General features: G+C 35.6%; 1 protein-coding gene across 1 annotated transcript; it reads left to right on the top strand.

Annotated features, from left to right (window-relative positions):
- The first annotated feature begins 2,877 nt into the window (after positions 1-2,877).
- LOC124362228 lies at positions 2,878-15,611 on the top strand. The gene is made up of 4 exons (XM_046816598.1): positions 2,878-2,942; positions 4,294-4,409; positions 5,453-5,640; positions 15,528-15,611. The coding sequence occupies exons 1-4, from the start codon at positions 2,878-2,880 to the stop codon at positions 15,609-15,611; spliced, it is 453 nt and encodes a 150-aa protein (XP_046672554.1).
- Positions 15,612-17,412: the final 1,801 nt, after the last annotated feature.

Here is a 17,412-nt window from a genome sequence, read left to right on the forward strand (position 1 = left end):
CTACATCTATTTCCTACGTGATATGTTAAGCGCATAAGAAAGCACGATAGTATTTGTAAATATTGCAGGCGCTCAACAAACTGTTGTTCAATATTCAGCCCAATTTTGTGTATATACATCAAAATTATCAAAGATTTTATGTCTTATTACGCATATACAATTTGTTATTGGAGACAATATCAACTAAAAAACGTAGACTACGTTACAATTAAATTACAGATATTCACAATAGACTAATAGTACAAATATGTAGCTTTAACAGTTAGTAGTATAATTATTATTATTGATATGGCGTTTTCTTATAAATTAAAAAGTCCTATAATATTTTCAGTTTCTTCATAGAGATTTTTAGTGTTCACAAAATCATTGTTAAACTTTATAGTGCGATAATTGTATAGTTAATTGACAGGAAAAAATACTATACCTATAATTTACGATTAAACAATTATTAAATTATCTAACAAAAGAAAAATTTCTTGTTTAAATATTTAATAAATTATTGAATTTGTGATGCTAACGTAAGTTATCATAACAAAATTAACTTTTAAATTAAAATTAATTAAATTAAATTAAATAAATTTTAATTAAAATTAAAAATTAATTTTTAGTGTTCACAAAATCATTGTTAAACTTTATAGTGCGATAATTGTATAGTTAATTGACAGGACAAAAATACGGTACCTATAATTTACGATTAAAAAAATATTAAATTATCTAACAGAAGAAAAAGTTCTTGTTTATATATTTAATAAATTATTGAATTTGTGAAGCTAACGTAAGTTATCATAACAAAATTAACTAGTTCGTCATTTATTGCAATGGTATTTAAGTCATATAATTAATTGTCTTGTATGCTTCAAATAGGAATCTATTTGGAATAGTTTGTATGCGAACACTAACTTGCGCGCACTTTAGGTTAACTAACAATAAGTCGATTTAACACTGTCACGAGTTCATTAATGTGTCTGTTCTGGAGACCACTTTTATGGCGTGATCCTGACGTGATTTAGTCATCAGTAATGAGTCCCAAGTACGGGCTCACGACTTGGCCGTGACTTGCGAGACAGCGAGCCTCTACGTGACTACTCCGTGTGTCTGAGGAATATAGCTTTGTAGCTTTTATTGTTTTGCAAATTATGTTTAAAAAAATTTACCTAGCGTTTCCTATTTAAAAACTAGATTGTCATTCATAGGAGGGGGGAGGCACACTTCTGCAAAAAAATTGGAAAAGTTAAATATTTCAATACAACAAAGATTTGATGTTGTAAAATTGCAAACACGAAAGTGATCGAAAGAGAAACATACCGATTTGGAAAAGCTGCCCGAAAACTGATTAGTCGTGGAAATAATTAAAATCTAAGTTTTTAGTGGTGACTAGTAGCTAATTGCATTAACTACTAATAAGTAATAATTTTGCATTATTGACCCATAAAACTATTGGTCATAAAATCGTTCATATTATCAAAGAAAAATAGCATAGTCAAGAAACCCCCTAAGCCGGTGTCTGTAATATAATATAATGCATATACAATTATTATCTCTCATTGTGTTAAAGTATATTAGAAAATACGTAACCACAATTACAAGAAAATGACGTAATTTAATTTGATCTTCTAAACCAGACATTCTAAACCAGAAATCTTACTGAGATTATTGACTAGGATCAGTCAGCAGAATCGCACAAATTCCGCTAGTGGTAGGCCTACTACCTAAGTAGATTATAAACGCTGAATAACGCTTTGAGTATTGTTCCAGTGAGATTTCTGTATTGAATCTGTTCTGTGGTTTTGGTTCCAAATAAATAGTTTTAGCAAACAAACGATAACAATAAAACTACTCTACTAAAGTAGTGGATCGAGGTCCTGCTATTAAACAGCTGTAAACCAAACTTAACCATAGCTGTGTAAACAAACATTGTAGCCTAACCAAAATCATTATTCATGTTATATAGATTTGAGTTAGTAACCTGAACCCTGGGAAAAGATTAGATGTTGGATGTCCACATGGCTCAGAATTGTGACCTATACTATTCCTTATTTATAAAATGTTAGCTTTTTGGGGACGGTTTGTCCCAACGAAATCAACCAATTTCCCCTCGGAGACCATCCAAATAGTTGTGGTAGGCTACTATCAATGTCCAATTTGGATGCTTTCTTTTTAAAACAGAAAAAAGTTTGAAGACGGATAATGGTTGAGATGTTTTATGCGTTATATCAGTTGCACTATGCGACAATAATTTAATTAAGATAGGATCTGCCTTCCCAACCAAACGTAAAAATTGTGCCACGGCCAGTCTAATTTTATAGACAAATAGAGAGAGAGTTTTTCCCCATAACTATCGTCGGTGCAGCCGTTTTCCATCTAACAGTCATCCAACAGGGAGCTGGTGATTATACAGCATGCCACAAAACAGTTTAGGCCTATATGACTATCAAGAACATGAGCAAATGAAAATATTGAATCACATAAACATATTAGGCCTATTTCTGCTTGTTTTAGCCTTAAGCTGTCTTTTTTATAGTGTCTATAATTTAAAACTTTTATTTATGTAAGCCTTGGTCGATTTTTTACCAACCCAGATATCTAAAATGTAAAATACTTATACCTTTTAAATTCCATGAATACCAGAAGTCTTAAATAAAAGCAAGTAAAAGATTTTACGAGTAGAACTTTTCTATACATATCTAAATGTACCTTTTACATAAAAATTTGCTCACAAATGTAGAGGGATGTAAATGTTGTTAAGGAGAGATTTTGTCTTGGGAGAGGTCTCAACACGTAAGAGAAGATTAGTTGAGTTTGTGTCTGGGGAAAAATAACTCTCCATCAAGATTTGCAAGATTCGAGTACTGCGAGTTGGAGGTCGTAAGTGGAATAATGGGAGAAAATTATGGATTAAAAAGTGAACAAGCGCTGATGACAGCTCAAGAAAACATAAGCAGGTAATAAATTCTGATCATCGGTGTAGATTGGCAGCAGATCTACAGCTCTACTCATGTAGATTGGTTGAGAATCAATCTATGTTACATTTATTACCTCCACTATGAGCATTCATCAATATAAAAAACACTTTGCCTTGTAGGCCTAAGTTGTAAAAACAGTATTTATTTGTGATTTAAGGAACAAAATTGTAACTAACACACTACCTTGGAGCTAAAATCTTCAGTATAATTATTATCATCATCCCTAAGAAATGTGGGCAGCTGGCCTGGCAGGACTGTCAAAGTACCGCGTTACGTGGCCATGTATTTCATAAGAGATCATTGGCAACGCTGAAGCGACATTTACGAGACGCCATCAGCATAGAAATTACCAGTCACCGATTTCTCTCCGGACTTACGTGGGCATCAAGGCTGCTGGAGTGTTGGGAGTGTGATGTCGTCAAAGTGTAAGTTAGTTACCGTAGCAGATCTCTATGGAGTCGGTTTGTTTTGATAAATGTAGTCCAAATTGTGGCATTATGATATGCTTTGAAATTATAGAATACCTAGGACATTACCCAAACATTGTCTTACAAGTCCGTAACTACACAAAAATTGTTCGAATTTTATAACTCTTTTGTACTTTTATAAAACTGCATTTTCACAGATGTAAAAACAGTAGGCCTATATTCGTATAAATTAACTCAATTTAAAGAATAATCGGATTACTGTTAGCTGAAATTTGATTGATATGCTGCTACACGAACCTGCAATACTAGCTCAAATAAATTGCTATTTATATAATTTATTTTTTATAGTCTTTTAGTAAAGTTTTGAAAGTCAAATCTATTATTTGTTATAGTATAGAACGTGTTTTCATTAACCGAATACAAACAAGGTCCGTGCGTTTTTTTAGCCTTCCATCTATTCTTAAGTTAAAAAGCATTTTGGAAAATAAGAATTTTCCGTTTTAAAACACGAAAATAGTTAAAACTAATAAGTTATTAGTAATTACAGACGCATTCTTTATATTATTATATTAATAACATACTTTCACATGCTATTACTGATTACGTTTTTAAACTCCATAAAAGTCACAATTCCCCACAAAATTGTAATAAAACCTAAATACGGGTTACAGTTTTCAACATTAAACGTTCAGTGAACAGTAGACTACATACACACTTTGTCTACAGAAAAGCCAACACTTTTAGAAACAGATTTTGCGGTACTGCTATGGGATCGTATTAAACACTACTTATAGTACGCTTGTATCAGTCTAATAATCTATAAAATAATTATGACGTTAGGTGTGCTGTCTGTCCATTTAAACAATCCGAGCGCAACAATGCCGCCTCCCCGGTTGTTGCAGGACTGATGGGTACACTCTGATTCCTAGAGTCCCAGACTGTACTCTGAATCTCAGTTTCCCCAATGGACCCACGAGAGAGGGCTCCGAGAGCTGGGCTGTGATTGGTCGACAGTACAGTGAGGGGCGGAGCTTGCTGGTCCAGACAGCCTCCTCCTGGACCAATCACGGCGCCGCTCTTCAGCTCTCCTGAATCTGGGAGCTATACCTTGTTTGCTTTGGGTTTTGCCGCAAATATTTGAATTTGTATAAAATATTGTGTCGTTTAGTTATTCAAGAAGTTTCTATAAATGTACCCGTACGATAGAAGGTCCAAATTATGTTCGTCAGTTACATTAAATTATAGTTTTCAGTTCAAATTATATCACATTTTCTTCTCTTGATCAATGTTTTCACATTTTTTCAGCATTTTGATACTGTAACGGGTTGGAATGGTCATTATTTTTTTCCGTTTCTCAAAGTAAATCTTTCACTTTCATTTTTATTTTCATACTATTATAACAACTTAATTCGATTATGAAAGCATACATTTTTATGCAATTGTCAGTTTATATTAATGTTTTAAATAACACAACAATTTTAATGTATATATAAATCAAGAAATTAATTGTTACATTTAAAATAATTTATTCTCAATACTCGAAAAGATTTTAATTTTGTTTAGTTGGAATTAACAAATTAATTTTTCCTTTATCTTGCTGTTCTTATTAAAGTAGAGGCTTAGAACAAACCGGGAAGTGTTAAATTGTATAGTAATAAAACTAAAGATTATTAAGAAGTAGGTAATCTCAATCTTCTCATTAACAAAATAAAAAAAACAATTAAAATACATTCAACTTTAAAAAATTACAAGACTTTTTAAAATTGTAAACTAAGCAGTTTTGGGGTTTTTTTTAAGTTGAATCTCCAGCATTTAAAACTGTATAATACAAAATTCATATTTTGTAATAGCATTTAACAAAGTTGTACGGTCTTATGAATAATATAGTTACACCTTATGGTTTTGTTTGGCTGGTAACCCAAGATACTAATGTAATAACCAAGAAGGCAAAGCGAAGTGGGGTTTCGATCTGTACTACCCAAAATTTGAGAAATTTTGATTGGGTGGAAGTTTTGTGGTAAATTAATATGTTCGATTGTGTCTGCGCCCAATAATCCATAGCTCTTGGTACGGCCCTGCAGAAGGAACCACGACCCATTGTCGCACTACCGGCAGGCCTGATGGAAGAATCGGACCCGCTATCGAGCTGCACTAATGATCAAGAGAGCCGTGTTCGGCCGACCCTGGACACCGGAGACGTAGGATCTCGCCCAATTGCCATCTCCGGATGCATAAAATCCGGCAAACAGGTAAAAGCACTAGCCCGCTTCCCGCCCACTACACCGAAAACTGCTTTAAGCCGAAAGGTTCGGTCTAATTGTCCGCGCGGCGACGGGGACTGCGGCCATCCTTGCGTGGAGAGATACCGTGACACTCGGCCTTGCACAATACTGGCCACCGGTCCTCCACCGCCATCCACATCCACATCACACAAGTGCTCGCTCCACAAACCCAAACTATTAAACGAACCGCGAATGTTGAAATGGTTTATGATACTTGAAATGGTAGCTATGGTTTGAACTTTAATTTTATTTGAATCCTAATAGGCTATAAAACAAAGGAAGGGTAAATTGAAATGATATTTATTCAATCATGACTTTCAATTATTTGTGACTTGCTTACTTTATTCTTCTTCTTGAATTTACCCGGTTCATGTGTCATACAGACCGTATGCGCGGAGAAATTAACAATAAGCTATAGAAAGTGGATAGTCAGTACAAGAGGAAAGACGACAGCACCGATAAAAGTGTTCTGGTCTAGGCATGACAAATCTTGAAGTTATTCAAACATGTTTGCTATTTAAAACTCATTCTCATCTATTCTCATGTCATAATATGTAAACATGTACATGTGAGAGATCCGGGTTCGAGTCCCGGCGGAGCAATTACTTTTTTTATTCAATATTTATTGAAATTGTATTATATTAATTTTTTTAATGTAATTTTTTCTAGATTTAAATTTAAATTAATGTAATCATTTTAAAAGTACACACGTTGTGTGTAGGTAGGTATTATATATATATATATATATATATATATATATATATATATATATATATATATTCAGAAAGAACATTTATTTCTGAATGTAATTTACACTGTAATGTAATAAACTAGATATTAGGTAATAAAGATATGGAAGCTTTTAATTTGTATAATTTACAGTGGTTATAAACGATTAAATATTTAGTAACATGGATATTGAGTCTGTATGAAAATGAAGCAATAACATTGATAAGTACAGACTAGTAGGAATAAGAAATAACAGCAGGGAGATATTCTATGTAATATTAAATAAATACTTTAGAGTACATAACTACACGTTATTTTAAGTACCTAAGAATAATTGCTACCAAACTCACTTATTTTTAGAATTTTCAGTACTCAATGTAATGTTTTTATTTAAAACCATTTTGTTTTGCATTAAAATTTAAAAACAAAACTTATTTTCAACTATTTGACATGATTGTGGGACAAGAATACGTGAAGCATGTACTCTTAACATTATTGAGTCCCTGAAGTAAACTACAGTACCTACCGAGTCACTTAATTCCTATTTCACGCAAAATAATAATTATCATATAATTATTGTACTTTAGGGTGACAGTGTCGCGGTCTATAAACAGTGAGGGGATGCTTGTTTACCATCCCTCGGGCTCCATAAGGGACCTAAGTTTCATTGTGTTCTTTTTTTAATCAATGAACAGTTTACAACCTCAAATTTATCAAGGTTGTTATCACTATATGGTTTTTAATTTTTAAGTCACCATTTCGCCCTTATAACTTAATACTGAAAATGTAATTTTAATACTATTTTTGGTGTTCTGGGCGTACTTAAACTTTTAACTTAGAGCACTCTTTATAAAGCATGTTGAAACACGGTTTCAGTCATTTAAGTAAAATTTTTCAGGAAATGTCCTTTTGTTATGAACAGCCGACGTGCGCTATTGCCATCTCGAGACGAGCTCTGTCAATGGATGGGAGTTCATGCCTCATAGTCGCCACCATCCTTCACTCTATAACGGTTTTTTTTATTTTTGTCATGCAATTCAAAGAGATAGCTATTTCGTGTTTAATACGATGATTAGTTCCTGAAAACCCTTTTAGAACGAAATACAAAATTCTACAGTAGCCAAATTTTAAATAGGCCTACCTCCATTGCCCACTCTCTTTGTATAAAATATCATGAAAATTTAACTTCAATAATTAAAATTGTATTTGAACTAGCTATCTGAAAGTGTTCATAAGCTCATTACTTTAAGCATTCCCAGAATTGAAATTGTTATGAATTTAAAAAATCCAATGTAGCCTAATATAGGCGCGAGCCCTGAGGGCTTAGGTCAAATTCAGACCTAACCTGAAGTAATGTGACAAACAGTTTCCGGGTTGAGATCCTGAAGTGTAGAGGAGGTTTTTAGTGGGTAGTTTACCACCTTGTGAGAGTCCCACACTACAGGCTGGCCACCTGTGTGCATAAATGCATTTTCCTTCCTCTCCCTAAAAAAAAATGTTATTATTTGAGAAGGTTTTGACGAAGAAATAATGTATTAGGTGACTAAAAGGCGTCGCCATATTCACTAAGTCCAGTGTCACATTACGCGTACTTGTGACGCTCGGTGGCGGCGGCAGCGATAGCGAACCGCACGCGACGGCGAGCGTTTCGCAGACCTGACGCCGCGCTCAATTCGCTCAGCACGTTTACTTACAGAAACTGTCACATTTGGCGTTCTTGTCGCTACAAATCGACCCTCTTCCATCTTCATTCAATAGGTCATTCAGGCTCAATAAGCTACTGTTCCTTTGTTGAAATCTTTGTTAAATTTGTGCCAACTTTTTTTCAGAACTGTTTGTTTGGAGAAAGTTCTATACAAAATCGTTAATAAATAAAATTAGACAAATCAAATCAAATCAAATGGAGTAATATTTTGATTCTCACTAAAAGTAGCCTAAATTAGAATTGTATAGTTCTTCGTTAGTAGTTTGAAGTCTACCGTTGACTAATGGAATACTTCGATCTTAACTTGTATCCATAAGATCAATGACTTTAGACACTTTAATTCCTTGTTTTTGGTCGCAGAGTAATGGGAGATGTTATATTTTTAAACATATTATCAATGCTTTTTGTATTTTTCTGGTCAATTTTGAGCAGGCATATTAAACAATGAAGTAAAATAGGTTCCAGATTTTATTTTGAATAAAATAACATTAAAGTAATCAAGACAAAACTGAAAAGAGTTTGAATGTGTATTAACGATATGTAACAATAAGGCATCTCCTATTACTGTAGGAGAACAAATAAGAGTAAAAGTGCTTAAAGTTTAAAACTTTTCTTATGAGGCTAAAATGTCCCTTTTACATCTGGAACTAAAGCTACCAGTCGTTACTCTGCTGGTACACATTATCCTTGTTAATATTTCCATTTCGCACACACGATAATACATTTATGAAACGATAAAGCTTCCAAGCGAGAGTAAGAAAAACAGACTTATGTCCGTATTCCCTTAACAAGTGTGAATTTGTACGGTACTGGCCGTTAGTAAGACGCACAATATTTATTAGATGGTACCCAAATCATCTCCTTTTCATTAAGTTCTCACAGCAATAGCTAGCAGCAAATCTGGTTCAATGAAGATGAAGATAGGTACATAGCCAGGGAACAATGAAGATGAAGATGGGTACAGAGCCAGGAAACAATGAAGATGGGTACAGCGCCAGGAAACATTGAAGATGAAAATGGGTACAGAGCCAGGAAACATTGATGATAAAGATGGGTAGAGAGCCAGGAAACAATGATGATGAAGATTGGTACAGAGCCAGGAAACATTGAAAATGAAGATAGGAACAGAGCCAGGAAACATTGATGATGAAGATGGGTACAGAGCCAGGAAACATTGATGATGAAGATGGGTACAGAGCCAGGAAACATTGATGATGAAGATAGGTACAGAGCCAGGAAACATTGAAAATGAAGATAGGAACAGAGCCTGGAAACATTGATGATGAAGATGGGTACAGAGCCAGGAAACATTGATGATTAAGATGGGTACAGAGCCAGGAAACAATGATGATGATGAAGATGGGTACAGCGCCAGGAAACATAGAAGATGGGTACAGAGCCAGGAAACATTGATGATGAAGATGGGTACAGAGCCAGGAAACAATGATGATGAAGATGGGTACAGAGCCAGGAAACATTGATGATGAAGATGGGTACAGAGCCAGGAAACAATGATGATGAAGATGGGTACAGAGCCAGGAAACATTGAAAATGAAGATAGGAACAGAGCCAGGAAACATTGGTGATGAAGATAGGAACAGAGCCAGGAAACATTGATGATGAAGATGGGTACAGAGCCAGGAAACATTGATGATGAAGATGGGTACAGAGCCAGGAAACAATGATGATGAAGATGGGTACAGAGCCAGGAAACATTGAAAATGAAGATAGGAACAGAGCCAGGAAACATTGGTGATGAAGATAGGAACAGAGCCAGGAAACATTGATGATGAAGATGGGTACAGAGCCAGGAAACATTGATGATGAAGATGGGTACAGCGCCAGGAAACATAGAAGATGGGTACAGAGCCAGGAAACATTGATGATGGAGATGGGTACAGAGCCAGGAAACAATGATGATGATGAAGATGGGTACAGAGCCAGGAAACATTGATGATGAAGATGGGTACAGAGCCAGGAAACAATGATGATGAAGATGGGTACAGCGCCAGGAAACATAGAAGATGGGTACAGAGCCAGGAAACATTGATGATGAAGATGGGTACAGAGCCAGGAAACAATGATGATGAAGATGGGTACAGCGCTAGGAAACATAGAAGATGGGTACAGAGCCAGGAAACATTGATGATGAAGATGGGTACAGAGCCAGGAAACATAGATGATGAAAATGGGTACAGAGCCAGGAAACAATGAAGATGAAGATGGGTACAACACCAGGAACATTGAAGATGAAGATGGGTACAGAGCCAGGAAACATTGATGATGAAGATGGGTACAGAGCCAGGAAACAATGATGATGAAGATGGGTACAGAGCCAGGAAACATTGATGATGAAGATGGGTACAGAGCCAGGAAACAATGATGATGAAGATGGGTACAGCGCCAGGAAACATAGAAGATGGGTACAGAGCCAGGAAACATTGATGATGAAGATGGGTACAGAGCCAGGAAACAATGATGATGAAGATGGGTACAGCGCCAGGAAACATAGAAGATGGGTACAGAGCCAGGAAACATTGATGATGAAGATGGGTACAGAGCCAGGAAACATAGATGATGAAAATGGGTACAGAGCCAGGAAACAATGAAGATGAAGATGGGTACAACACCAGGAACATTGAAGATGAAGATGGGTACAGAGCCAGGAAACATTGATGATGAAGATAGGTACAGAGCCAGGGAACAGTGAAGATGAAAATGGGTACATAGCCAGGAAACAGTGAAGATGAAGATAGGTACAGAGCCAGGAATCAATGTAACACCTCTAAAGCCCGCGTTTCAGTGGCCGGGACGCCCGACGACAGTCTCGGCGTCAACTGTGCGTAATGTGACTATAGCCTTAAGGGTTGAGATATGAGTTATTGTCTCCAAACAGTTAAAATTAGACCACTCATTGTAAGAACGCCAGTAGAAGCAATTTTCTGAAAGTTCCAGTAAGGAAGAACAACAGAGTTACGTAAAATTATTCTAATTTCCGTCCAAACGGTAGCTCACGATAATTGGTGTTGTCGCGTCTGCTACTATACCCGTCATATGGTAAACAAAGCTCGCGTCAGCTTCCTGAGGGTTCAGTTGCGACAATCCTCCTCGTAGTAAAACTTGTTAATTCCGTAATGTTTTATTTCATTTGTATGTAAATGAAACATTTTGTATTACACTCACAATTGTAATTAAATACCGTTTACTAACATTAAATTAATCTTAGTCAATTAACAAAATAAATTCTAACCAGAAATTAATAAATAGGCCTACCGAACTAAAATAAACACATTATTCATCTTTATTATTGCACTACAAGATATGCACAGTATATTACCATACAATTTCAGTTTATTTATTGATATGATATGAGTTATCAAATTAAAGTATAAAATAATTCTTCTTAAAAAATAGTAATATTCCCAAATCGTATAAACCTTATCATTAATTAAAACTTCTTTCAAGCAGTTTAAATCAAATGTTATTACTTAAGTTCCTTTTATAAATAGGTTATAAAATAATAGGCTTCGCATGCCATATTTAAAATTTTATAAATAATGAAGTTACGTGAAATGGAAAACTGTATTGTTTATGAGTTGGTATTTATAACCATTAACTACCATAGAAGTAGAGGAACCATTATTTTACAATAATTAAGAAAAAATACTATTTAAATAACTGTATTAAATATTAGCCCCACCGAGGAAACTGTGGCATCCCACTGTCCAAACGTGACCAATTACCACTAGAGGTCATATGTGTTCGGATAAGGTATCTATCCAATGACATCTCTCCTGGATATCTTGTGTAGTGCAACGTTTGGAGGTGAGGATTTCGTTCAATTACCTTTAGTAATAATATGTGTTCGGATAATGGAATATATCCAATGGCATCTCTCCTGGATATCTTGTGTAGTGCAACGTTTGGAGGTGAGAATTTCGTTCAATTACCTTTAGTAATAATATGTGCTCGGATAATGGAATATATCCAATGGCATCTCTCCTTGATATCTTGTGTAGTGCAACGTTTGGAGGTGAGAATTTCGTTCAATTACATTTAGTAATAATATGTGTTCGGATAAGGGTATCTATCCAATGACATCTCTCCTGGATATCTTGTGTAGTGCAACGTTTGGAGGTGAGAATTTCGTTCAATTACATTTAGTAATAATATATGTTCGGATAAGGGTATCTATCCAATGGCATCTCTCCTGGATATCTTGTGTAGTGCAACGTTTGGAGGTGAGAATTTCGTTCAATTACATTTAGTAATAATATATGTTCGGATAAGGGTATCTATCCAATGACATCTCTCCTGGATATCTTGTGTAGTGCAACGTTTGGAGGTGAGAATTTCGTTCAATTACCTTTAGTAATAATATGTGCTCGGATAATGGAATATATCCAATGGCATCTCTCCTGGATATCTTGTGTAGTGCAACGTTTGGAGGTGAGAATTTCGTTCAACTACCACTAGTGGTCATATGTGCTCGGATAATGGAATATATCCAATGGCATCTCTCCTGGATATCTTGTGTAGTGCAACGTTTGGAGGTGAGAATTTCGTTCAATTACATTTAGTAATAATATGTGTTCGGATAAGGGTATCTATCCAATGGCATCTCTCCTGGATATCTTGTGTAGTGCAACGTTTGGAGGTGAGAATTTCGTTCAATTACATTTAGTAATAATATATGTTCGGATAAGGGTATCTATCCAATGGCATCTCTCCTGGATATCTTGTGTAGTGCAACGTTTGGAGGTGAGAATTTCGTTCAATTACATTTAGTAATAATATATGTTCGGATAAGGGTATCTATCCAATGGCATCTCTCCTGGATATCTTGTGTAGTGCAACGTTTGGAGGTGAGAATTTCGTTCAATTACATTTAGTAATAATATATGTTCGGATAAGGGTATCTATCCAATGGCATCTCTCCTGGATATCTTGTGTAGTGCAACGTTTGGAGGTGAGAATTTCGTTCAATTACATTTAGTAATAATATATGTTCGGATAAGGGTATCTATCCAATGGCATCTCTCCTGGATATCTTGTGTAGTGCAACGTTTGGAGGTGAGAATTTCGTTCAATTACATTTAGTAATAATATATGTTCGGATAAGGGTATCTATCCAATGACATCTCTCCTGGATATCTTGTGTAGTGCAACGTTTGGAGGTGAGGATTTCGTTCAATTACCTTTAGTAATAATATGTGCTCGGATAATGGAATATATCCAATGGCATCTCTCCTGGATATCTTGTGTAGTGCAACGTTTGGAGGTGAGGATTTCGTTCAATTACCTTTAGTAATAATATGTGTTCGGATAAGGGTATCTATCCAATGGCATCTCTCCTGGATATCTTGTGTAGTGCAACGTTTGGAGGTGAGGATTTCGTTCAATTACCTTTAGTAATAATATGTGCTCGGATAATGGAATATATCCAATGGCATCTCTCCTGGATATCTTGTGTAGTGCAACGTTTGGAGTTGAGGATTTCGTTCAACTACCACTAGTGGTCATATGTGCCCAATGATAACATATAGTGTTCATATGATAACACCAACACAGATTGCGGGGACTTTGCACCTATTAATACCACCCTCGTAAAGTTTGTTAATTACTCCATTGTAAAAATTAGTAAAAAAAGTCTTCCTAGAGTCGAGAAATAAAGCAGAGCAAATAGTACTTTGGACTGAAATCATAGTTTAGGAATATATATTTAGTTATTCAGATGGCCTCTTATACTCTACATCTCTCTGTGATATTGTAATTAGTATCATATATCTTAAATACAAAATAAGTGTCTTAACCGTATTTAGGTAAGAAAATATCGGAATGACATGGCTGCGAACTTAACATGACATGTCACTCTGATATTATTCCCTTTTCCCTTTTATATCTCGAACAATGAAGATACGTGGGAGAGTTATCACTATAAATTTTAAAGGCCATGAGACAATATCTCAATGTCAGCAAAATATAATGATGTTATAAATTATATATTTGATTCAAACAATTAAGCTTTTTGAAACAAACTATAAAATGCGTTGTGTAATATATTACGTTCTCAAGTTCGAACAATGCGGCTTGTTAAACTAGCAAGCATATCAATTAATTATTTAACCCGTAATAGCCCAATGTAGCCACGTGGTATTACACCTGTGTCTGTAGTGCACAGTATTACACAATAATGTATGTGCCCTACTATAAAATCCGGGCTGTGACGTATTAATTACCTTTAATTGACACGCATTATTTCTATTGACACTGAGATTTCGGTAGTGATAGAAACAAATGGTTCGTTTGAAGTGTCTATAAAAAGGTTTCAAAGCTTAGATTTCCAGAAACGTTTTAGAAGTTCAATGTACTTTTCTCATTTAATTTTCTACATTTATCGCAACCTATAAGTTGTCAGTGATAGCAACGAAATATTGCGGTTCTATAAACAAAAAAATCCCTAAAATGACATTTAAATAATCCGTGGCCTACAGACATGACATGATTCTCAAAATCGTAATTTTATCCCTTATGACTTCTATTCTCACCGCTCATTGATGTTGGATTATAAAAAGGCATTAATTTATTAAAACGAAATTGTCCACGATTGCACAATTAAGCCGGGATAATGTCTACAACCCTCTTCCCATTGGACCGATTTTGCTCACCTGATTTGTGAACTTTTTGACATTAGAGGTGCATCCGGACCGGTCCACGTTTTATTAGTACAACGAGCACCTCGCGCTGTGTCGTTTCCCCCGTGATTCCGCTTGTTAAGTTTCCCGTGCCAATTCATACCCTTTGGAGAATGAGCAGAGAGTAAGGGTAAAAGAGACCTTCATTTTATAATAAGGCCTAAAGAAAAACGGTAAAAGATAAGGATGTGCACGTTTTACTGTTTGTACATGAAAGTTGACTGAAGGGAAGTGACAAAAATAAATTTCCGTACTTTAGTTTCCGTTCGAAAAATTGTTAAAAACATGTAATTTTTAAATATGTTCAATGAAACATAGTCATAAGTCATAAAATATCATGTCACTTTCTGAAGCTATACTATTCACGTACATAGTATAACAAATTCATATATTTATCGTCAGCCTTTTCTGTTTGGGTCTGTTTACAGAATTCCTCATGGAATGATAAAAAAATATTTTTTCCACTTTTCTGTCTTCAGGGAAGTTGTATTAAAGGACTATGAATTTAAAACAATAAAATATTTTTCCAACAAATATTGATTGCGCCAACGGCTGATAAAAGAGAGCCTTGGAGGATGACCTGGCAAGCTGCCCCGCTCAGCCTTTGCGCCAGCAGCCTACCTACGTTGTCTCTGGCCGCGAGAATAGAAGTTGCTTCGTGCTCAGTTTAGTAAAAACGTTGAGGGAGTTTAGCAGAAGATTGAGATTGTGAAACCTTTTTTCAGATTATGCAGTCTGAGCAGGCGTTGAGACAGATACTTTTCAAGAGATGCAGTTCTCTCCCACGACAACCACGAACCTCAGGGTAGGTAAGACAAAGTTTACGTATAGGAGTCGATAATTGTGCCAATGGTTTTTACTTGGTTTGAAGTTTCTTCCAATAAATTGGCATCCACTTAATGAAGCCCAATCTAATGCTAGTGTATTATGTAAAATTAGGATCGGAAAATTAAGATTGGGATGCTGATATGCCAACAAGGTTGTCCTCTTAAAAAGGCATGACAGTATTTCCTTCTAACTCATCGCGATGGGGCAATACAGAATGTCCAAGAAGTAGTCGAAAGCGGTAACTGTCTCTAGGTTTTGGATTCGTGTGGGTTAAAGACGAGCTGGTACAAAATTTGTAAAAGAACTTTGTGTGAGACCAGTTTCAGTGTATACGTATACCAATGATAACTTTTACTGTTATTGTAACTTTTCAAGTAAAACAAGACCTGTTATGTTTTGCATTCCTGTATCAGAACTGAGTATTAAGAACTTTAGAAGACAAAATATTGTTTAATCCTTGTTATTTACTAAAAATTTGGTATGACTGAAAAGCTATCTTTTGTAGTAATAGTTTACTTAAATTTGTAAACTTAAGTCAAATGATCAACTTGGGATTCACTTACTCTATAATTCAAGTACTGTGATTAACTAGTTAATAAATACTCTGAATTATTTTTCCTCTCGATGAATAAATCTGGACTTTTCCAGTTGTATTTGTACTGCTCGAGGATGTAATGTGTAAAGCGTTATTAATCTGTAGATGTGCAAGTGACGTGTGTTGTGGTCACGACAGCTGCCGATGAGTGAGTCAGGTCGAGGCTACAGGAGACATTTAAAGGTTAGTTCTGTGCGGTCGGCCGCGGCAGAGAGGATGTGACTATTTGGCAAGCGGTGTGGCGACCGATGCGAGATGGTGAAGCGATCAATATTCTCCGACAGTAGCAGCTTTCACATTCCTGTCGCCGGTCGCCGGCCATCACGACCCATTGTCCCCCTCCGTCACGTTTAGAAACGCAACAAGCCCTACTTTGCGTACATCGATCTCGGCCCTCCAGCTCCGTTAGCGTGGGGAGAAACTCAGAGTCAGATGTTCCCGAGTCCACAAACCGTTCACTGCGATCCCTCGGACTCTGCAATCTCACCGCAAACCCATATCATTCGTCTAAAGCCTGGATATGGATCAACTGGTTTGTCGAATAAGATCTATCCTAAATGCTAATGGCCCACCTTGTAAGAGCATTCTGGCCAGCTACCACAGCTGACCCATTGTGGTGTACGCCTGAGTAATGGCTGGTGAGGAGTCCAGAAGTGTAGACAAACTTTTATTTCGGGGAGATCTCTACGTATTCGTCATTGTTTACGGTATACGAATATAAAGTTAGTTTCTATACTGTATCAGTATATACTGTGCTAATACATACTGTATCAAACTTAACAATTAGACACACACCTATAAACTATGTTGACAATTCATCATTCTTTGTTTAAAATGTATTAGTTTATATACAATGGATTTCAAAGGATTACAGGCTTTCGGACACTTGCCATCGTTAGATTATTTATAAGATGGATTATTTACTACGTTTCGAGGTTTGGAAATCATCCCGTTCTTAAGGAGTTAAAAGTTCTAACACATAAGATCAAGCAAGCACTTCGGCCAGTATGTAAATAAATACAGATAAAGAATATTGATGTCCCATTCAATATATGGAAATAAAATTGTTTACTCTGGTGAGTTAATTGCCATATATTTGTGTTTTCTTGACTTTTATATTATATTATATTATTTATATTAGTTTTTTTTTGTCACCTAAAGAAGAGTGAAGATTCAAGAACTCGTAA

Source organism: Homalodisca vitripennis, chromosome 1, assembly GCF_021130785.1.
Source record: "Homalodisca vitripennis isolate AUS2020 chromosome 1, UT_GWSS_2.1, whole genome shotgun sequence".
Lineage (NCBI taxonomy): Eukaryota > Metazoa > Arthropoda > Insecta > Hemiptera > Cicadellidae > Homalodisca > Homalodisca vitripennis.